The following is a 22984-nucleotide window of genomic DNA, read 5'->3' as shown; positions in this document are numbered from 1 at the left end:
AAGTGAAAACGACGAAAGTCCCTATTCTTTTTTCGCTTTGCCAACAAGGAATTAAAATAAAATACCAATCTCGTGAGCTGTTGTTGTTGTTAATTTGCGTCGCACTAGAGCTGCACAATGGGCTATTGGCGACGGTCTGGGAAACATCCCGGAGGATGATCCGAAGACATGCCATCACAATTTTGATCCTCTGCGGAGGGGATGGCACCCCCGCTTCGGTAGCCCGACGACCTGCGCGCGAAGTCGAGCACTTTACGGTAGCACAGTTTAACGAGGACCAATACCGCACACCCTCGGTCCCTACGCAGACTGATCCAAGTGGTCACCCACCCGCACACTGACCGCAGCCAGTGATGCTTGACTTCGGTGATCTGTTGGGAACCGTGTCTTAACTATCAGTCCACTGCGGGACCTTGTGAGCTGCCACTAGCATGAAAGCGTAAACATGCACATATTTGTAAATTTCTGAATGAAAAGTCTTTTCTATGCGTGTAAAACAAAAAGCTGAAACAAACTGAGCTAAAAGTTTATAGTTATAAAACCTCTGGGGAGGACCACCTCTATGTGCGACCACTTTTGGGGAGGTACAGAATTTTTTCCATTGACTTTATGTTAAAGAAAACCTGCAGGAGAGACCACTAATACCTCTTCCAGTGACAGGGAAAACATCTGCACCAAATGCGGAAAAAGCCCCCCCCCCGAAAAAAAAGTTAAAAACAAAACAAATAAGTATATTAAAAAGATATTTATGTAAGGCTCTTATTTAGGAAGCTCTTTTTGACGATATAACCTCACGTAGCAGTTAGAGTGCTCAAACCAGGCCCGTAGCAAGGGGGGGGGGCGTGGGGACAAATCACCCCCCCCCCCCAAAAATTCTGGAATTCAAACTTTTTAATCTTTCTTTGAGCCTCTCAGTAAAAACAAAAACTGTCGAATCAAACCTTTTATTAACTAACTTTATCAAGCATATTTCGGGATATTCCGGTTTGTCCTAAAAAGGTAATCGAAAATTTTTCTTCAAATCCCCGTCTCATGTCTTTGTTTACAAATTGATTATAATTATTATGTAATATTAATCGAAAAATAATTATTATGTAATATTTTTTAATTACTAGTTTAACTTTTNCACACCCTCGGTCCCTACGCAGACTGATCCAAGTGGTCACCCACCCGCACACTGACCGTAGCCAGTGATGCTTGACTTCGGTGATCTGCTGGGAACCGTGTCTTAACGATCAGTCCACTGCGGGACGTTTAACTTTTGCAAACAACAGAATAAACAATATTTGTTTTCAATGTTTTTCCCCTACTTTGCATGTCTGAAACCGTCCTTGCTTCTTACCATATCCCCCCCCCCACCGAAAAAATATCCTGGCTCCAGCCTTGGTTCAAACATATTTTTTTGAAAGGAAAAAAAATAATATCTTTGTAGTATTCTGTTAGGAAATGTTTACTTAGATTAGTGCCCCGTTTTTCATGGTAATTTTTACAAACTCAAAAACTCTTTACGCTAGAGAAATGTAAATTCCAAGTTTGTTTAAGTTTGAATGAATGAAGTTTAAAATTACTTATTAAATGGTAACACAGTTTTTATTTTGACTATAACGCTAAAAATATTTAAAATTTTTTGATGTCGCTAACTTTTTAGTTAAGTCAAACGAGGAGAACTCTGATGAACCATTATTGGAGCTCATCAGAGCAAAGGAAGTATTAAAATAATCAAACATTATTTTGGTCGAATGTACCAATCAAAACTTCTGCTAGACAAACTCGTTTTTTGAAGACTGAAACCCTTCCGTTTGCTATGATCAACCAATGTTGATATGAAACGGATATTCGCAAAAAATACTCATGACAATAAGAAATTCCTTATTGAAATGGTAAAAGGGTGAACTTGTTTTGAGAAGAACTTCGCTTTTGGGAGAACCCCTTTTATTTTCTTCCTTTTTTTTTAGTTCAATTATGAAGCTTTTGCCGTCAAGCATAATGATGAAGATTTTACACAGTTTGATATGGCATTGCGGAATTTTGTTTCAAGACAAAACTGGATTGCACACAGTAACAGTAAAGTTACTGATCTAGTTTAGCTTTAGTTATTTCAATTTTTTTTTTTTTTTTTTTTTGATTTTTTCTTTAAATTTGAGTTGTAAGCTGGTATTTTGGCAGTTAAATAAAACAGACGCACAGAAACCAAACACTTGACCTATATCCTCTTTTCAAAGAAATATCTAATTAATAAATAAAAACAAAACTTTTTATTTACATGAATATTAAGGTATTTAATGTGACCAAAATTTTTGCATTGTAGTATTGAAAGGAAGAACTATGACAAGCTTCAGAGGTAAAGCCTGATAAAAACAAATATATTATGTTTAAACAATATTTGTTAGAAATAACTTATACGCATATATAATCAGTCAAACTATGTAGAATATATAGCATATGCATTGAAAAATCTTTAATTAAAATAAATTAACTGTAATTATAACAATAACACATAATAATGCAATAACACTTGTTATTTTTGTTTTAACTAGTAAAAACAACAGTAGTTTACGAAATAGCTGCTAAAGAAAAATGTGACGTTTCCGTTCAACGTACTTTTTTTTTATACAAATACTTTTTTTTTATATCTTCTTCTCAATTAGATCTTATTAGAAAAAATATTTGTTTTAAATATTTTTAATTTTGAAATGATGACCACATGTTTTAATAAAAATAGTTTAAAAATTTTTTAAGAAACAAAAACTTTTTTTATGGTTTCGGACGAAAAAGTAAAAAATAAAGTGTTACTAGTTAGTTAGTTTCTAGCCTTACTTAATTTTTCAGATATTGTGTTTATTTTATAAAATTTTATCATAAAATGTGCTGCAACAATTTCTTATGACGAATTCCGCATCCGGCTTGCACCGACCACAGTGCTGGCGTAAAATATCCTCAGTGGCAGACGGATCATGAGTTAAACTCCCCTTGCCATCAGGCTAACCGAGGGAGATTTTCTTGGTTTTCCTCTCCATGCAACGCAAATGAAGGTTAGTTCCATTAAAAAGTGCTCCACGAAGGCAAATATCTCCTTTTACTTGATCCAGGAGTTCCTTTGTCTTCTGGATTGGGTTCATAATTACAAGGCTGTGGAGTTGAACATTAGTAGTCATCATTCCGAAATAATTGGGTCGGCTCTTTAACCATGGTTATAACTGAGGCCCGGATTTTGATGACACTTGCATTTTTGGACCTTTTTTTGTCTTTTAGAGCATTTTTTTTAGATTTATAGGGCATTTTTCTTTAAATTTTGGAGCGTATTTTGCATTTTAATGCATTTTTTAAAGTTTTTTGTTAATTTTTTCCAATTTCTATTATTTTTTTTTATCAATGTTCATTATTACACTGGCTTCCAAACAATGAAGAAAATCTACAGANTTAAATTTTGGGGCGTATTTTGCATTTTAATGCATTTTTTAAAGTTTTTTGTTAATTTTTTCCAATTTCTATTATTTTTTTTATGAATTTTCATTATTACACTGGCTTCCAAACAATGAAGAAAATCTACAGAATATTAACAGGTGAAGCAAAATCTTTTCAAATTGAAGAAGAATTGTCAGTAAGTGAGACCGTCTTTTTCAAGTACGCACCTGTAACTTCAGTAGACGTTGAAAGAAGCTTCTGCAGGAATGAAAATTTACTTTCAGACAAGAGACGCTCGTTTACATTTCAAATTATCAAAAAACATTTAATAATCCAATGTAATTCTGATATTTAGTAATATTATGAGATGGAAGTTGTTATATCCATTAAAGTTTCTATACAAAATAAAAATATTTTGGTGTCAATATATTTTCCTTTTTTTGTTATTTTAGGATATAAAACATATTTTTCAAACTTTAATGAACGTAGAACAAGTATTGCATTGCTTTATATTTTTTAAATGACTCATAATAATTTTAAAGAGAAAAAAAAATTTTAATTCAATATTTTTACCTTATTTAAGGCATTTTTTGCGCAATTTTTGGATTTTTAGGGGCATTTTTTGCACTTTTTAAGGGCATTAATTGCACTTTTTAAGGGCATTAGTTGAGATTTTTTAGGTCATCAAAATCCGGGCTCTAGTTATAACACATTTCAAGATAAAATCTCACACGCTTGACGTCGCTTGCAGGCAGACATTAAATTACATCTGATACAAAAATTAATTCAGTGTGTTAATAAACTAAAGCCCTAAATCTGAAACATTAACACATCGTTCACAACTACGTGATTAGTTGGAAGCCCCTGATAACCGTTCATTTAACTTTAGGAATACTAATTCAGTGACATAGCACCACACATGCACTACACATAGCACTTTGATGACAAAGCTTAAAAAAGTAATTAAACAGTGAAAGACGAAAGTGCAATTAAATCTGACTTAGAATCGTCTACAGTTCCATTTACAACAATGGCTAATATTAAACAAATGCAAAAAATCTCTCTCTCTCATGGTCTCCGGATCATGGGTTAGAATCCCCTTGCCGTCGGGATAACCAAGGAATGTTTTCGTGTTTTCCCTCTTTATTTAACACAAATGCGAGGGTTATTCCATCAAAAAGTCCTCCACGGAGGCTATCTTGTCCCAATCCTTGATCCAGGAGTTCCTTTGCCTTCTGGGTCGGGTTCAAAATTACAAGGCTAGAAAGTTGAATATTGATAGTCACAAATTCAGAATTGGAACTGCTGTTCAACACCAGTTATAAACTATAATACTGGAAGGCAGGTAATCACGACGCCAAAAACATCGTAGCCAGTGCCCAACGTTTTAGCAAACATAATATTAAAGCAAAAAACTATCACGTTAATTCCATTCCACAGCATGCTAGCAACTTATTGGTCCTGTATTCTGGAAATTTTGCAGTTTTGTACACTTCTCTTCATAAACATTTAATACAAATTATTGTCTCGATTAATTTCAGAACTTTTTTTCCAGAAGTATGAACTATCGGATAGTACCAAGTAAAAGCGTATTTTTAATCATTATAATGACATGTCAGGAGCTAAATTACGCTACTCAAAGAACTCTACAAAGACCATGGAAAGCAGGACCAAATTTCTTAACAGCGAAAAATGACATCGGTACACACCTACTTAGGAACATGGAATTCCAGAACAATTTAAACGCATTGACAAAAGTTGGCGAGAAAAATGGCAAACAGGTTCAAGACATCCCAGAATTAGTGAATGTCAGGACAAACAAAAGGAGCATAAAAATAAAAAAGAGCATACATAAAAGAGGAAAAAATAAATCTCCTTCAGCGACGAATACGATGTCCTACGATTTTCTAAATTACTTTAATAGTACTAGAGTATACGATTCGAAACATTGGACTACTATTACCAATCAAAACATGATGACCCAAAAGTCTGAAATCAGCGATTTAAAAACTTTTCTCGAAAAATCGAATGAAATACAAAAAGCCATTGAAGCACCGAAAGACGAAGATTTTCTTCGAATCAAGGTAAAGGAGAGTAGGTATGTTTATTAATTATAACCTAATGTAATAGTAAAAATAAATGTGAAAAAAAATTGAGCAGAAAAAAAAAGCTTTTTTTAAATTAAAAGAAATTTTAAAGTACAATTAATTTTTCTTGAAATTATGCATTATAAAATAAATAAAAACTCACCTACATTTTTTTTATCACATTGACAAAACTACCTACTGTGTGTGTTAACGAAAATAATTATATTAAGTTTATAAATTGTTTTTTTTTATCATATAATTTAGCAGTTTTTGTAGGAGATTTTTCCCAGGGCAGATAAAATACAATAGACATTTTTAAAGTGAGGTAAATCTAATTTATTTAATATTAATTAATATTAATAATTATTTAATATTAATTTAAGGATTTGATATTATTTTCTAATTATTAATTTTCGCCATCGACGACAAGAGTCAACATTACACTCACCTTCTGCTACTTAAATTATTTATACAACTGCACATTGCTCTATCCCAGACGCATCTATTTTAGTACGGCTTTGCATTCACTTTAAATGTTTTCATGCGAACTACTCAATCAATTGCAGTGAACTCTTCTTACTTTAATTTATAATTGCGCATGGTGGCACGGCTATCTTAACTGCATATCTAATGTCTAATGTAATGTAATAATCTCAATTTTCATTTGGGCAACCCTTAAAAGTTAAACTATTAACTAAAAAATAATTAACTGAGGGGCCGGGATAGCCTGGTTGGTAGAGCATTGGGCTCATGTCCAAGAGGGCGTGGGTTTGATTCCGAACACCCCTCGTGTAGTAAATGGTGACTGATGCATGTTAAATCTGTCGAGTCACAAGGTCCTCAATGTTCCCACAACAAATCATACCTCTGGGGGTACTGATCCAAGAGTTTCCTTGTCTTCTGGATTGGTTCAAAATTACAAGGCTACGGAGTTGAACATTAGTTGTCGTAAACTCAAAATTGGGTCTGCTGTTCAACGATGGTTATAAAATAAAATATTAGACTAAGAGCCGTGATGGCTCAGGGGATAGAACACTCGCCTTCTAATGGGGTAAACCGGGTTCGAATCCCAGTGATGACTGGTTGATACGAATTCCGCATCCGGCTCTCACCGACCAAGGTGTTGACGTAAAATATCCTCAGTAGTAGATCATGGGTTAGAGTCTCCTTGCCGTCAAGCTAACAGTGGAAGGTTTTCGTGTTTTTCCTTATCATGTAACGCCAGTGCTGGTTAGTTCCATCGAAATTCCTGTGCGAAGGCAAATTTCTCCCTATACCTGATCCAAGAGTTCTCTTGTGTTCTGGAATGGGCTCGAAATTACAAGGCTACGGAGTTGAACACTATTAGTCGTAAACCCAAAAATTGATTCGACTGTTCAAACACGGTTATAAATAATAATAATAATAAATGGGGCCGGGATATCCTGGTCGGTAGGGCGCTGGGCCCGTATCCAAGAGGTCGTGGGTTCGATCCTCGCCGGCCGAAGACTCCCCGTGTAGTAAATGGTGACTGATGCACGTTAAATCTGTCGAGTCTCAAAGTCCTCCATGTTCCCACAACAAATCAATACCTCTGGGGGTACTGATCCAGGAGTTTCCTTGTCTTCTGGATTGGTTCAAAATTACAAGGCTACGGAGTTGAACGTAAGTAGTCGTAAACCCATGAAATTGAGTCGACTGTTCAACGACGGTTATAAAATAAAAATAAAATAATAATAAATGGAAGCAAATAATGAATAAATAAGTTAAATAATAGTTAATAATTTAAAGCATTAAATAAATTCTTCACTTTTGAATTATTCTATATATGAGCAAGCATTAAAAAATCAGTGACAGATTGCAACGCAGTGACGATACGTGATGAAATTTGTTTTAGAGACTTGCGTTATAACATTTTGATGCAACTTCGCATCACTGCAATTTTATATTTTTATGACGCAACTTATCACTGAATTTTATCTCCTGCGTTGGAGAATAGACCTGTGTATCCACTTTATTTTTTATAGTGACGAGATGATCAGTGCTTTGGTTAATTTTGGTTCTGATTGTGATCGCATAGACCGCCAGGCGTGTTGGTTTGTTCGTGGAATCGGAGACACACTCACTCTTGGAATAAACATTAGCATCTCTAAAGAATTCAAAGAATTTTCCATCCAGTGGAGAAAAATTTACAAGCAACGCCAGAAGAAGAAAGCGATGAATATCAAGATAGAAGCAGGTAAATATCTTGCAGTACATAAGAAACTTTCAATTGCAGTATAAAAAATTCATTTGTCGGAATATCTCCGCATGTTTAACGGTTTATAGCTGTTTTGTTGACAAAACGGTTTTTCTTCGTATCTAATCACAACGGATTAAAACCGTCAGTTGAAATTCTAGTTTTTTCTCATGAAGGTCTGCGTTCCGTAATATAACTTTACGTTTTCTCCGCTCATTTTGCGATTACTTTCTATAATTGCTCTTATTTTTTAGTAATAATTTTATGGTTTTCAATATCGTATAAATAAAGCTACGATTCGACTTTGTCAAATCGAAACAATATTGATGCGAAATTTTCTGTACATCTGGCGCGAGTTCAAATTAATTTCGTAATTTTCACGGAGAAAAATTGTTCGCATATGGTAAAAGTCTCCTGAGAACAGATTTATTTTTGTCGTAAAACAGGTTTTCTTCGTATTTTTAACGGAAAGAAAAGCTTCTTCTTGTACGGTAAAAACGGTTATAAAGTTACGGATAATCTTCTAAATTTTACGGTTTTGCACAACCAACCCAAGCTGCTGGTTTAAAATCGTAAATTTTAAGTGATTTTTTTTTTTTACAATGAGTCATTAATTTAAAAATAATTTAGATGCCAAGTTTCCATAATTATTCTAATTCTATAACTTTATATTATTTATTGAAAATCTCATTTGTTAAATATGATTCCTTTCGTTGAGGCCTCAGGTCGGTATAGTCATCGAATTTTGAGTTTAGTTAAATACCTACTGTGAATAATTTGATCGGTAACAGGAGTTTCTAGACTTTTGAAGTATAGACGGAAACATGGTTCAACTCAACACATGACTCTTGTTTTATAAAGGATTATATATCTTAGTATAGTATCGTTAAACTGAGAAATTTTATTTAAAATAACAGAACACCTCGTTTGGACGACCCTCTTTTATCTATGAATTCTTGCTCCCACTTCTTCTTGATCAGCACTACCGTCTAGTCTAGGCCAAGGCTTTCTCAATTTGCTTCTCTCAAATAGAGTGATTCGATGTATGATTTTGCTGTCGATCCATTCCTATAGTTCGTTCCGAGATCTTTATCGACGCAGTCCAATCATCTTTTATATGGTAGACCTCTTCTTCTATTTTCCTAAAATTTTTGAAAATGTTGCTCTAACGAGGTGAACCGGGTTCGAATCCCAGCGATGGCTGTTCGATACAAATTCTGCATTCGGCTTGCACCGAGCGATCACAGTGTTGGCGTGAAATATAATTAGAAGTAGACGGATCATGGGTCAGAGTCTCCTTCTGGGAGGTTCTCGCGGTCTTCTATTCCATGTAACGCAAATGTATATTAGTTCCATCAAAAAATCCTCTTTGAAGGCGAATTTCTCTCAATACTTGATTAAGAAATTCGCTTATCTTCTTGGATTAGGTTCCAAATTGCAAAGCTACGTAGTTGAACATTAGCAGTCGCAATTCCAAAAATTGGGTCTACTGTTATAAAAAAAATATATAAAAATAAAATATGACCCAGCCATCTAATTCTGTACTATTTGATCAGTTTTAAAAATTTGGCGTGTCGAAATTTATTACATAGTTCACGATTACACCAATTTCCCAGGTGATGTAATTTCCTTAAACGGTATCAGGAAAAACAGAAGAGGAGAATTCTGTTATTCAATTTATTGATTTTTCTAATGTTTGAAGTTTCCTCTTCTGGCGTATATAGTGTGGCGTTTTCACAGCCAGACAAGATTTATGATCATTTTAATGTTACGTTGACATTTATTTCAGAACTTAAGGAAATAAATTTTCATTGGATTCGACGTTTTAGCCCGAAAGCAGCTTCCATTTGCCTTTATATAAAACCTGTACACTATTTCACTCTCAGTTAAATCCTATTACGCATTTTACATTTAATTAAAAGTTAGCTTTTTGTTCATATTAATGAATTGATCAACAATTAATTTTTCTCCACTTTCTTTCTTTAAATATTCAATTTTGATGGGGAAAATATAGTTCGTATTGTGCCTAATAGAGTGAAAAAAAATGGCGTTGCATCGTCGGTTATTTTTATACAGTTAATTAAAAGAAACAAAAATAAACTCCGAAGGTAAGCGAGGTAGAATGTGAGAGATGATATCTAAAAGAAATGAGTGATGCAGGATATTTCGTTATGCCTGACTTTAATATGTAATTTCATAATCCTCGACAAAAATAAGCTTAAAAAAAGCATACACATTGGATGCTGCAAATTAACATTTAAGCTAAGAAATCACCATTGAGGAAGGTGAGACTGAAAAAATCTGAACCTACTTGATTGCAGTAAAAACAGAGAGGAGTTGAAATTATGAACATCTCTAAACACACCAGGAAATCAAACTGGCTTTCACGTTTTTCAACCAACTTTCTTCAATAGTGAATCGATGCATTTCAATTGCTTTTTCGTTCTTCACCCGCTTAAAAACTTATTTGCGATTCGTAATATGTGCATTTTTCTTTACTTCATTTTTGACAAGGATTCTAAAAGTATATATTTAGGGTGATCATAATGGAACACTCTGTATGGTTAGTGACGTCTAAAAAATACGCTATTCTCTTATAGCCCACAAAGTTCAATGCTACAAAATTTAATTATTTATTAAAATAAAATCTCAGTTTTGTGATATGAGTTTTCTTCTAATCATAGCCAAGCCATTTTGCGAATTCTCATATAAAAAAGGTCCAAGACCGGAAAACTCGCCCCTGACTTCTATTACTCTGACTAAGGCTCCTTAAATATGCACTTGTTATGAACATTGATATTATTAAATAAGATTATCATATTATTCAAAAAAATAATAGAATAGTTCTTCAAAGTGAATTTGGAGTATAAATTGAAAGATTAGGGTAATTTTAAATGTACAGCGAGCAAAATAAAAACGGACCACCCTGAATAACTTTTGATCTAACAATCGGATCTTCACGTTCCAGGATTCAAATCATAATGGTTTCTTGGAGTGACTTCAAAATATGCTAATTAATTAGTGCAGACGATATTTTAAGTGACGAAATCAGACATAAAAACGCACTTTCTCTGATTAAACATATCTTTTGTTTTTACGAATTCGGATTTCTAATCCCCCAGGTATTGGGTGTAGCTGCAATCTGAGAAATATGGTCCAAATAAATTTTTTTTTTTTTACAACTAATGTTCAACTCCGTACCCTTGTAATTTTGAACACGATCTAGACGACAAGGGAACTCCAGAATCACGTATAGGGAGAATTTTGCCTTCTTGGAGAACTTTTTATGGAACTAGCCCGCTTTTGCGTTACATGGAGGGGAAAATCACGAGAACCTCCCACAGTTAGTCTTTTGGCAAGGGGACTCTAATCCATGACCCGTCTACCACTTAGGATATTTCACGTCAGCACTGTGGTCGGTGCGAGCCGGATGCTGATTCATATCGACCAGTCATATCGCCGGGATTCAAACCCGGTTCACCTCATTGGAAGGCGAACGCTCTATCCCCTGAGCAATCGCGGCTCTCAAAAGTATATTTGAGATTATCCTTAAGATAGAGTCCTAGAGCAGGAAGATCCAATCATTAGATCAAAAGTTATTCAGCCTATTTTTTTATTTTTCACACAGTACATACATCCTTAATATTTAAATCTACAAGAAAACAATGTCGAAAAATTAATTATTAATGTGTAAAAGATCTTCGTTAGGAGGGGGGGGGGGAAGAATAATACAAAACAGGCCATTTTAAAGGAATGTCCTACAAACATTTTTCCAAATATTGAATAACATTGAATTAAATGTATGTATTTATTATAATAGATCGTTTGCCTTGGAATATGGTGTTGGGAAGTGGAGGTCGAGAACTTCGATTGAATCCTATAACCAATTCAGATATAGACCCAAATAGAATATCAGCCAAAGTCTATCAAGTTGTGCAGACAGAAAGCAACGTCGAAAAATATCACCTCATCAAGGAGCTTAAATTTCGCATCGATGTTCCTCCAATAGGTAAGCGAAATAACCTTAAAAACTTGTTTTTATCTCCTGCGTTACAGTTTTTATAAACTTTAGCGTGACATGCAGAAAGAAGAGAAACAATTAAAGAGACACATTGGAACAAGAAGATGTTCGATATTCACAATAACGAATTAACGTTTGCCCATGTCCTCTGACCATTCTCTAAAGAAAATTTTTTTAAAATAATTTCCGAGAATTCAGAAACAAAAAAATAAAGTACTCTAGCAGCAGTCAGTTTTGTTTTATTACAAGCATTAAGCTACCGATTCTTTTTTAATTTGCAGCTGAACTCCGGAGCTTTGTAACAGACAACTATTGGCGGTTGGTGCTTCTTAACTGTTTCATTTCCTTTGCAAATACACTCTATAACAAAAAAATCGACGCACCAAGAACGCACTAAGACGCGCAAAATCGACGCTCGATCAGGCTTGAATGATGCAGACTGGGGACGTATAGTCTTTAGCGACGAACCCCGTTTCCAACTGTGTCCTGACGATCACCAAAGACGTGTTTGGATACGCACAGGGCAGAGGGGGGGTCCTGCCTTCACTATTGCACGCCACACCGGCCCTCAACAAGGCATTATGGTCTGGGGTGCCATTTCCTTAAANCAATTTTGAGTTCACGACTACCAATGTTTAACTCCCTAGCCTTGTAATTTTGAACCCAATCCAGAAGACAAGGGAACACCTGGATCAAGTATAGGGAGAAATTTGCCTTCGTGAAGGACTTTTGATGAAAATAACCCGCATTTGCGTTACATGGAGGGGAAAACCACGAGAACCTCCCACGATTAACCTGACGCCAAGGGGACTCTAACCCATGATCCGTTTTCCACTGAGGATATTTCTCGTCGCCGTCAGCACTATGGTCGGTGCGAGTCGGATGCGGAATTCGTATCAACCAGCCATCGCCGGGATTCAAGCCCGGTTCACCTCATTGGAAGGCGAACGATCTAGCCCCTGAGCCATCACGGCTCTTAAAAGTATATTTGAGATTGTCCTTAAGATTGAGTCCTAGAGTAGGAAGATCCGATCATTAGATCAAAATTTATTCAGCACGGTACGCTTTTTATTTTGTACACTGTACATACATCCTTAATACTTAAACTTACAAGGACACAATGTCAAAACATTAATCATTAATGTGTAAAATCCGAAAATATAAAGACCTATAGTTAGGAGGAGAGAGAAGAATAATGCAAAACAGGCCGTTTAAAAGAATGTCTCACAAACATTTTTCCAAATATTGAATGACATTGAATTAAATGCATGTTTTTATTATAATAGATCGTTTACCTTGGAATATGGTGTTGGGAAGTGAAGGTCGAGAACTTCGATTGAATCCCATAACCAATTCAGATGTAGACCCAAATAGAATATCAGCCAAAGTCTATCAAGTTGTGCAGACAGAAAGCAACGTCGAAAAATATCACCTCATCAAGGAGCTTAAATTTCGCATCGATGTTCCTCCAATAGGTACGCGAAATAACCTTAAAAACTTGTTTATATTTTCTGAGTTACAGTTCTTATAAATTTTAGCGTAATATGAACAACAAAGAAGGGAAACAACTAAAATGACCCATTGGAACAAGAAGATGCTCGATATTGACAATAACTAATTAACATTTGCCCATGTCCTCTGACCATTCTCTCTACGAAAAAAAAAATATTAATAATTTTGGAAATTCCAAAAACAAAAAAGTAAAGTGCTCCCGCAGCAGTCAGTTTTATTTTATTATAAGCGCTAAGCTACCTATTGCTTTTGAATTTTCTGCTGAGCTTTATAATAGACAACTATTGGTGGCCTTCTTAACTGTTTCATTTCCTTTGTAAATATTTGTCTCAACTTCTTGTTGATCTCGGAAGCCTGGAAAGATATTTAACCGGTCCTGTCACGTAACAAGTTATATCTTGCCCTACTAGAGATTATGCTGAGAGACCATATATTATGCTCCTTTCTTTGCGGTGAGAAAAATAAAGACACTTCTAAGCGGGTGTTGGTTTGAATCTAGAACACAATTGCAACATATAACTACGGTTTTGCTATAAGCTCGGTTAGCAGCTAATTCCACTTCATCACAAAATGAAAAGATGACTTGTTGTTCATTCTGAATAGAACCTAGATGACGATGGAGCTTTTTGAAGAAGAATTGGAACAAACTAGCTTTCGTCTGAGACATTTTAATAGAACTACTCTGTATTTGCATTAGAATAAGAGAAAAATTCCAAAAATATTTTTAGATTAGCCGAACAGCAACAGAAATCTTACCCATGATCACGCCAACACTGGAGATCTATTCAGATTCCTGATGAAAGAACAGATCTGTTATTTTTAGATAAGCAGATCAGTCAGTGGATACTGATCGTTTTCCTGCATTATTAGGTTCAAAACACCGGGATTAAAAAAAAAGGCATTACAAACCTAAAATTAATCATACGGAAACACATTTTTAGAATTACGAAGTAATTTTATAAAAAAAAAATTACAAGCTCAGAAAATAAAAACAAAAATCATACTGATAAAATATCACAAATGGTTTTTACTCTTTGAAGAGCTGGGATTTTCATCGCTAACCACAAATAGAACAAAATTACGTAAAAATTCATTTAAATAAAGTGTTCTACCAGATCCAAACTAAAATAATTTTGACAATAGTGGTGTTTTATTTCTAAAAAAAATGTTTGCCCTTAAGGGAAAAGGCTTCATTAATGAAGCTTTTTAATATTAAAATGTTGCCCTAAAGTTATGGAAACTGAAGTTCTTTACTTATTTATCTGTTTGTTAATTCATAAATTTATTTTGTTTAGATATGGGTCGAGTGTATTATGGCGAAGAGCTGAACATCAACATGGAAAACTTTTTGACCTTACCAGAGAAAGGTAATCTCGATTTCGAATGGAGTGTAGAGAAACCAGAAGGAGATAAAGAGTCCCTGCCTAGCAATGTCAAAATCAGTTCTTCTGGGAGATCGATTATAGTTAAAGAACTGAAGAATGGTCAAATGAAAACCATAAGTTGCGTAGTTTTTTCTTTGAATGGAATTGCAATAGCTAAACGAAGATTTAAAATACGAGAATTAGGTAAGGATATTATATACCATTAACAGTTATCGAAGTTTAAGGCAATTTTTTGCTATACCTGAAAGTCTTGACGGCAATTATATACAGCTTCCTAACTTACTATGGTTGGAGTTGTAGAACACCCTTTTTTATGTACAACAGAGAGCCTACCCAATGTATGCTCTCTGACAATGCATCTGCCTATCTGTAATGTGTATGTCTATCTGCAATGCATCTGTCTATGACAGAGACAGATTAAAGACAGATCCAAAGGTCCTTAGTTGGAAAATAGCTGATGATCAACGAACATCTCTCCCACACTACTCTACATTGGCTACCACGAACACGCACACACAACTCTCTCAATCTTCAATCGATTGCAACGCAACACAATTTTGTTTCGTTCCGTTGTTCGCTTTGACACGAGAAAACAATTTCTCAGTTCTTAATCAACGTCAAAGCCCGAACCACACTGGGATGATGACCAAGAAATTAAGAGGGTACAGCTTAACATTTATTTCTAAACGTTTAAGGCTCATTTCTTTTTCAAGTCCTATACATTGGTTTAAAAAAAAATTCCAGAATGCATCATTATTTATTTATTTATTTTTTTCAGTTTCGCAAGATGACATGAGAAGAAAGTCAGTGTCAAGGAGAGGAAGCCAACTGCAAGAAGATAATGAGGACAGTTACTTTTTTGATGATTCCCCTCATAAAAAATGTCTTCTCGTTCAAAATAAAAACGTAAACGTTAATGATTTCATGAAACCGATTTCCCGTAGGAAAAGATACAGAAAAGATTCCAAGATCCTCCCACTTATTTATGGTATTTATAAAAAGTACATACTAAGGGTTGTCATTACAGAACATCCTGCATATACATACTAACTATAACTCTATAAATTCCATTAAAATCCATTCCACTGCGTACACAAAATTGGTACCATTAAATTAGTTCCATATTTTAACCCAAAAGCTTCAATTAAACTCTAGTTGCTGTTGTCATAGTCCATTAAGGCACTGGGGTGCGATTGTTCTTGTTTTCCAGTGACGCCATCTATGGACAATAATTCGAATTCTGCCACACCCGCTTATAGGGTGGACCCATTCACAGATCGTAATTTTGACCTGAACCAGAGAACGATCAATCTCCAATCCAGTACTCCCAGAAGTATAATTTGTTAAGGGAACAAAGGGGACTTTATAACCCGACAGATTTAACGTGCAGCGGTCACCATTTACTACACGGAGAGTCTTCGATCGGATGGATTCGAACTCGCGTTCTCGCGAATGTGAGTCCAGCACCCTACCGACCAGGCTATCCCGACTATTAAACTCCAGTTAAATCTGTAAATCACATCGTTTGCGCCATGAAAATCAAACAAATAGCAATGGGCAAATATGATATATTTTTTAAAGTGTTCATATTCTTGGAATGTTCAGAACGATTCCCATATTTATATGACATTAATTCTATCACTATCATACTTGAACTGACATCAGAGACACTAACGTTCCATGTCGTTTTTCTCCTTAGAATAAAACCATCTGCAGTTAATAAATAGACCCCATATCGTCTTATGCATTATTGAGGTATCCAAGATAGAAGTATTTAAAGCAGATTTTAATTGAATTTGAACTTACTATGGCATCTATCTAAGGTGCATTACTTTCTTTACAGAGTGCTTGCTATGGAAGTCTCATCAGCGCCTGCACCCTCGGTGGGTGCCTCATAAATATCCTTTTACAAATAATGAGCCCAGACTGAAGTCTATCGAAGAGCTCATAGAATTGAGCGAAGACAGCGATGGGACATTGGATGACGTTATTCCTCAGTAAGTATTATTTAATTATTCCTCTGTGGTGCTCAGGCGTTACTAAGTTGATTCTCTAAGTTTCTGACAATTTCATGTCCTGCAGTGGACTGATTGTAAAAACACGGTTCCCAGTAGAACACCGAAGTCAAGCATCACTGACCGCGATCAGCAAGCAAGTGGGTGACCACTTTGATCAGCCTGCGTAGAGACCGAGCTATCAAGGCAGGGGGTGGCATTCCCTCTGCAGAGGATCAAAATTGCAGTGGCATGTCTTCGGATCATCCTCAGGCATATTTCTCAGACCGTCGCCAATAACCCATTGTGTAGTTCTAGTGCGACTTAAATAAAGTACCTACCTACCTGCCTGACGATTTCATAAAAAAATAATAATAAAGGTGACGTCAGAATGACGTTATGTTATATGTAAGTATAAAGGGATTTTAACTGCTACGTATTCTGGCGGTACTGAAACTTCCATTGTTTTACTACGATTCTTCCCGCATCATGGACAGGAATCAGAATTAATGAAGCAAATCGAAACATTTTTGTTCACAATTATTAAAATCATTTATCCAAAGATTTGTGTAAAAAAAACAATTTTAATAATTATTTACTATTTTATTTAATAATAGTTGAACTAATTTTAAATCAGTGAAAATTGAATCATTAGTTTAAAAATTATTTAAGGCTTTCATTTTTTAATCACTGTTCATACACAAACTTTAAACTGGTGAAAAATAAATCTTATAATGTTAAAAATTGTGTTTTTATTCCAATTGTCTTTTTCTTAAACCAAGCCTTCTCAATTATGAGTAGGCCACAGAATCTTAGAAGATTTAAAGAAAATTTATATAATTTAAAGAAAACACAGTACTGTGTCGATTTAATATTTTTCAGATGGATTCTCCAGACGATAAGGAATCTAAAAATTTAATATGTAAAAACCGAACATTAAATCAAAAATTACTTGGTGCATTTCATTTCATCAATGCTTTTTTTTTCCTTCCTTATTTTATAATATTTCTTATAACAAACATTTTTCTTACAATTTTAGTGAAGTTCATTTTGTAGAACCTAAGGTAAGAATAGTGAAGGATAGTGTTTTTGAAAATTCCCGTTATGTCAACTTCAGGCATTGCTTAACTGATTTAGATTGCGGACGTGGGGCCTTCTGTATAATACCAAAAGACCAGAAAGAGCTGGATGTAGCCCAAAATACTGTAAATGTTTCATTTTTACTTACTACTTTTTATTTTCGTCCGCGTATTCTTGGCCATGCAATGATTTTATTGCACTTCTTTGAAAAACCGGTTCAATGCTAAAATCAAAATATTGGTATTTTTTTTAAACTTATATAATACCATACACAATCGTAACAATTTGAATCTACGGTTTAATTTAGTAGTGTTTTATAGCATATAAATCATCTGTTGAAAGACGTGTAATGATCCACAATAGTTAAATACGAATCACACTCTTTCCAGCACTTGTGATTTCTAAGAAATATTTTTATCATTGGCAGTGAATTTAAGTAGAAATTATAAAAACAAATAGAACTCGGTCATATCTTTTACATATCTGTTTAAATTATTAATATGTAATGGTAGAAAAAATTCCTTTGTTTCTAAAATTATTAAAATATTGCTACATTACCTTTGGTACCACTAGGAATTTTTTTTTCTGAAACTACGAAAATTCTGTAGTAGTTGAGGGTATGGAATCATAGAAACAGGCATAGTTTGCTTTGTTCAGCGACGAAATTAATATTAAATTCAAAAATCGTTTTCAGTTTAGAGATATCGTTTTCCTTTCGAATTACTTTAAACTTCGATTAAAATAAAATTTAAAAAAAAAGGAATTTTATATTCAAGCGAGAAACTATTCCATTCAAAATATTTCTTTTCGAATTCAATATTTTTGCCAAATAGTTGCTAAAAACAAGCAGATTTGAAGCTTATCATTGGACGCGACGAATCGCTGAAAAAATCGCTGTAAATATCCAGTTCAAATTTTATTATTTGTTTAAAAACGATAACGATTTTAATATTTATGTTGCCATCTAGTTTCAAAAGCAAGTGCTTAAAATCAAAACTCTTAAGACTGTTCTTTCGGAGCAACGTTATATACTTAAACTTCTAAAACACTGCTGTTAATACGAAGCATGTAGTACGCATTTGAACCCATAGATCAAACCATTTTGTTAGTTAAAAGAACCTCTTTCTTTTTCTTTCAGAGCGACATAGGATTCTGTTACTGTAAACGTGAATATTTTGCAGATGGAATAATTTGTAAGAAAATTCCTCTTGACAAGCACCGAGGCAAACGAATAAAAAGGAACGTTCTGAGAACAGAAGACATTGAAGTAGTGCCAAGACTGTTTTATTCTCAGAGAGATGTGTCCTCCATTCACAACTCAGTGATAGAACGTGATACAGACGAGATTGTATGCATTGACATCAAATCAACTAATAGCATTAATCCTTTCCGGCACAGCAAATTTAGATTAAAAGTTTTAAAGAGGCAACATATTGGCAAATGAGATCGCAGAGTCTACGATCTCATTTGCCAATATGTTGCCTCGTTAAAATTTTTAATGTACGTAGACCATCAATTCTAAGTAAAGAGATACATGAGCTTTATGCTGTTCAGAAAATAGTGGTTACTAAAAAATCGTGGGTGTTTAGAAGTAAATAATTTTCAATTTTTAGTGGTTTGTAATATTTTTAAAATAAGTATTGCCAAATTGGCAACACTGAGCTAAAAAGGGTTAACATTTATTGTATTTTATCACCGGGGTAAGGCCAAAGTAATGTGATTACATATTCCTTGATTGAGCAACCGATCTATATCGAATTAGTAGTGATATCAATGTTTAACTCTGATGTAATCTTTTGATTTCGAATCTTACCCAGAAAACAAGGGAACTTTTGAATCAAGTCTTACGACTAAATTGCCGCCATGAAGGACTTTTTGAGTGAAATTAATTACTTGGGTCGTTACATGTTACATGGGTCGAAATAAAAGTACGAAAATTGGCCAGTTTTCAGCCTGAATGTTAGGGGATTCAAACCAATGATCCGTCTATAAATGGGAATATTTTTCGTTTTCAATTTGATCGGTGTAAGCCAGAAGTAGTATAAATAGCACTTGACAGAAATTATATTTTTTTCCTAATTAGAAGATTCAGTATATTTGTTTAATTTTTAAACATTGGTTTGCCTATTCAAATCATAATAACGTCAAAATGACGATATAAACTACGTTTTAATTGTGTCTCACAAAAATATAATAATTCTCACAATTTTTGTGTAAGATGTCATTCTGACACAACTTATCACTGATTTTTTTTTCTGAATTCATAAAACAGAGAACTGACTTTGAGTAACAAATTATTTAAACAGATGACTTTTGTTTCTTTATATAAAATACTTAATCTCTTAAACATTTTGTAGAAAATAGCTACCAATCTCCGAGCATAGTGAAAAAATATCGAAGAATTGTTTTAAAAGATAGTAGTGGTTTATTTAGCAAAATTATACCACAGTACTTAAATTTTTAATTTACAAAGAAATTATTCTTTTAACAAATATAATATACTTTGATAAAGATAAAAAATGTTTGATAAAGAGAAGTCGAATTTAAAATTTCAAGATTAAATTTTAGGAAACATTTTTTTAAATATTGAACGAAAGAATTTATATACTTTTTTTGCACATATTATTAAAATATTAAAAATAATTTTTAAACACAAAGAAATATTTTTTATTTAGATTTAATAAATTTGCAAAGATATTTTCTTCTTCTTCTAAACAAACGTTTTTCGTATTAGGTGTGAAAAATAAGTATAATATTTCTTGCTGTTGTATTTATTTTATTTTATAACCGTCAATGAACAGCCGACCCAATTTTATGGGCTTACGACTACTAATGTTCAACTCCGTAGCCTCGTTATTTTCCACCCAATCCAGAAGACAAGGGAACTCCTGGGTCGAGTATTGGGAGAAATTTGCCTTCTTGATTCAGCTAACCCGCATTCGCGTTACATGGAAAAGAAGACCACGAGAACCTTTCACAGTTATCCTGACGCAAGGGGACTCTAACCCATGATCCGTCTACCACTGGAGATATTTCACGTCAGCACTGTGGTCGGTGCAAGCCGGATTCTAATTCGTATCGACAGGGATTCGAACCCGGTTCGCCTCATTGGAATGCGAACGCTCTATCCTCTGAGCCATTGCGGCTCCTTGTCGTTGTTTGTCTTATGCCATTTGGTACCAACAAGCCTATTTTAAAGCAGAGAGCTGCGCTTCTTTTTGCTTTTCGGTGACGCCATCCATGGCCAATAATTCGACTTCTGTCGCACACATACAGGCCGTTTATAGGGCGAACCCATTCATCCGCAGATCGTAATTTCGACCTGAACTGGAGCACGATCTATCGCCGATCTAGTACCCCCAGAGGTATTGATTCGTTATGGGAACTTCGTGACCCCGGCAGATTTAGCGTGCACCAGTCACCTTTTGTACACGAGGAGTCTTCGGCCGGTGGGGATCAAACTCACGAACTCTTGGGCATGAGCCAAATAACTAAGCAACCAACCAGGCGTTTTATGAAGAATGAAATTCCGATTAAAAGGAAGAAATCTGCTGCAAGAAAAATATGTAACATAGAGATTCTATATGTTTAATTATACATATTTCTATTTCCAACAACGCAACAGCAATATGAAAAAAAAAATTTAAAAGATATTGAATATAATGAACCATCGTTTATTGTAAACATGTTGCTCGGTCCACAGACGGGAGTGCAATACATATATTATCAAATAATAATAATTATATATATATAATCAAACAATAATTATAGCAAGATGCGTTTTTTCTTGTAATATTATTTTTTTGTTGACAGCTGAATGTTTCTCCACAGGAGACAACTTTGAAAAATCCAACGTTTGAAGAAGAAGAATCATACCTATTGAGTAGTTGCCATAGCAACAAGGACTGCAGCCAACATGCCACATGCGATCAGGTCCATAACAGAGATCATTCTTCCTGCAAATGTGACAGAGGATATAGAGGCATGGGGATATTTTGCTGGGAAATCATGGATTATGTCGAAGAGGAATTGATGGATAAAAGAAGAACGAAAATAGATGAAGAAACTTTCATGGAATAACTGAGAGGCCGTTGTAAATTAGCATGCTGTCAGATTATTATCTATTGATATAAAAAAATTGGTGTAGAAATCTCGTCAAATAACTCCGTAACTGAAACATAATTTCGAATTACATGGAACATTAATACATCATCTTAAAAGTTTCAGTTTTAAAGTTACATTATATTAGGAATGCTATAAAAATTTATAGATTATTTTTGTACCTAACATTAAAAGTACCTACAATACTAATAAAGGGATTTATTTTCTGTTATAGTTGAAAGGAAAATGAGTAAAGCAGATTGCTCATTTTCCCATTGCTAGATAACTAGGAAACGCTCTGTGTACTACATCGCGATAATTTTATTGTAGCAAAACATGTGATTATTTTTAAAAAATCAATTTTCTTCAGTTTTAATTTTAAAAATATTGGGTAAAAATCCGTTTATGTTATACTTTTTCTTTAATCCAGAGCTTTATTTGTTGTGGGTGTTTAATTTTTTTTTGTCACCAAATTATATTTTTAAAACTTTAAAATGTAACTGTGCTTAATTAAATAAATTGTCAGAATTTTCATTGGCAACTGAAAAAAACGCAATAGAATCTCCATACATACGATAAAATAGGCTTTTTATTTCTAACCATGATGATTTTGAATACACATGAATGCATTAGAATTAAAGTGAGATGATTTTATTATTATAGTTAATTTTTTATTTGTTTTTATTAATCTATCTTTATTTAAATACAATGCAATCTTTTCACAATACTGCCAAAAACGGTTAAATACTTCAAACAATGCTTTTATTTCGTATAGTATATATAAAAAAAGAGAAGATAAATATTTCACGAAGAGCGCCAATACGAAATTCACCGTTACTTTCCATGGATACGCTTCTGGTGTTAAACTGAATTTCTGTTAAGTAATGCACTATATCGGGGGAATTTTATCTAATTCCTCTACGTTGCTTGACAATGAGATGCCTGCAAGTGACGTAGTGTAGGTGTCTTGATCCTGATTTGTTGTTGAAACGTGCATTTGTTTACGTCAACAACTGAACAACACATTCTATATACTTTTATAAAGATTTAAATTCTTTACCTATACATAATTCTTACTTAACACAAAGACAGGTACGAAGCCACGTAGAATGTAAACTAATTATGCATCGAAGTTGTCAAATACACAAACAAAAATATATTACGATTACAATAAAATACAT

The 22984-nt window shown here is 34.1% G+C and overlaps 1 protein-coding gene across 3 annotated transcripts; it reads left to right on the top strand.

Moving 5' to 3' along the window:
- The first annotated feature begins 4429 nt into the window (after positions 1–4429).
- On the top strand, positions 4430–22417 carry LOC107445538 (uncharacterized). 3 transcript variants are annotated; one of them, XM_043048625.2, is made up of 9 exons: positions 4435–5503; positions 7499–7710; positions 13018–13206; positions 14539–14811; positions 15407–15616; positions 16472–16625; positions 17662–17827; positions 18841–19050; positions 21534–22413. In XM_043048625.2, the coding sequence occupies exons 1-9, from the start codon at positions 4965–4967 to the stop codon at positions 21780–21782; spliced, it is 2202 nt and encodes a 733-aa protein (XP_042904559.1). In that variant the 5' UTR covers positions 4435–4964; the 3' UTR covers positions 21783–22413. The 3 variants fall into 3 exon arrangements, with proteins under 3 accessions (XP_042904562.1, XP_042904559.1, XP_042904561.1); XM_043048628.2 differs by lacking the exon at positions 15407–15616 and having other exon boundaries at positions 4430–5503; positions 21534–22417; XM_043048627.2 differs by lacking the exon at positions 13018–13206.
- Positions 22418–22984: the final 567 nt, after the last annotated feature.

Source organism: Parasteatoda tepidariorum, chromosome 6 (assembly GCF_043381705.1).
Source record: "Parasteatoda tepidariorum isolate YZ-2023 chromosome 6, CAS_Ptep_4.0, whole genome shotgun sequence".
NCBI classification, from domain to species: domain Eukaryota; kingdom Metazoa; phylum Arthropoda; class Arachnida; order Araneae; family Theridiidae; genus Parasteatoda; species Parasteatoda tepidariorum.
This window is presented reverse-complemented; position numbering and strand designations above follow the sequence as displayed.

Coding starts and splice junctions, on each gene's coding strand:
- LOC107445538 (XM_043048625.2), top strand. CDS start 4,965: ATGAACTATCGGATAGTACCAAGTAAAAGCGTATTTTTAATCATTATA. Junction 16,626..17,661: donor TTGGATGACGTTATTCCTCA/GTAAGTATTATT, acceptor TTACAATTTTAG/TGAAGTTCATTTTGTAGAAC. Junction 17,828..18,840: donor TGGATGTAGCCCAAAATACT/GTAAATGTTTCA, acceptor TTTTTCTTTCAG/AGCGACATAGGATTCTGTTA.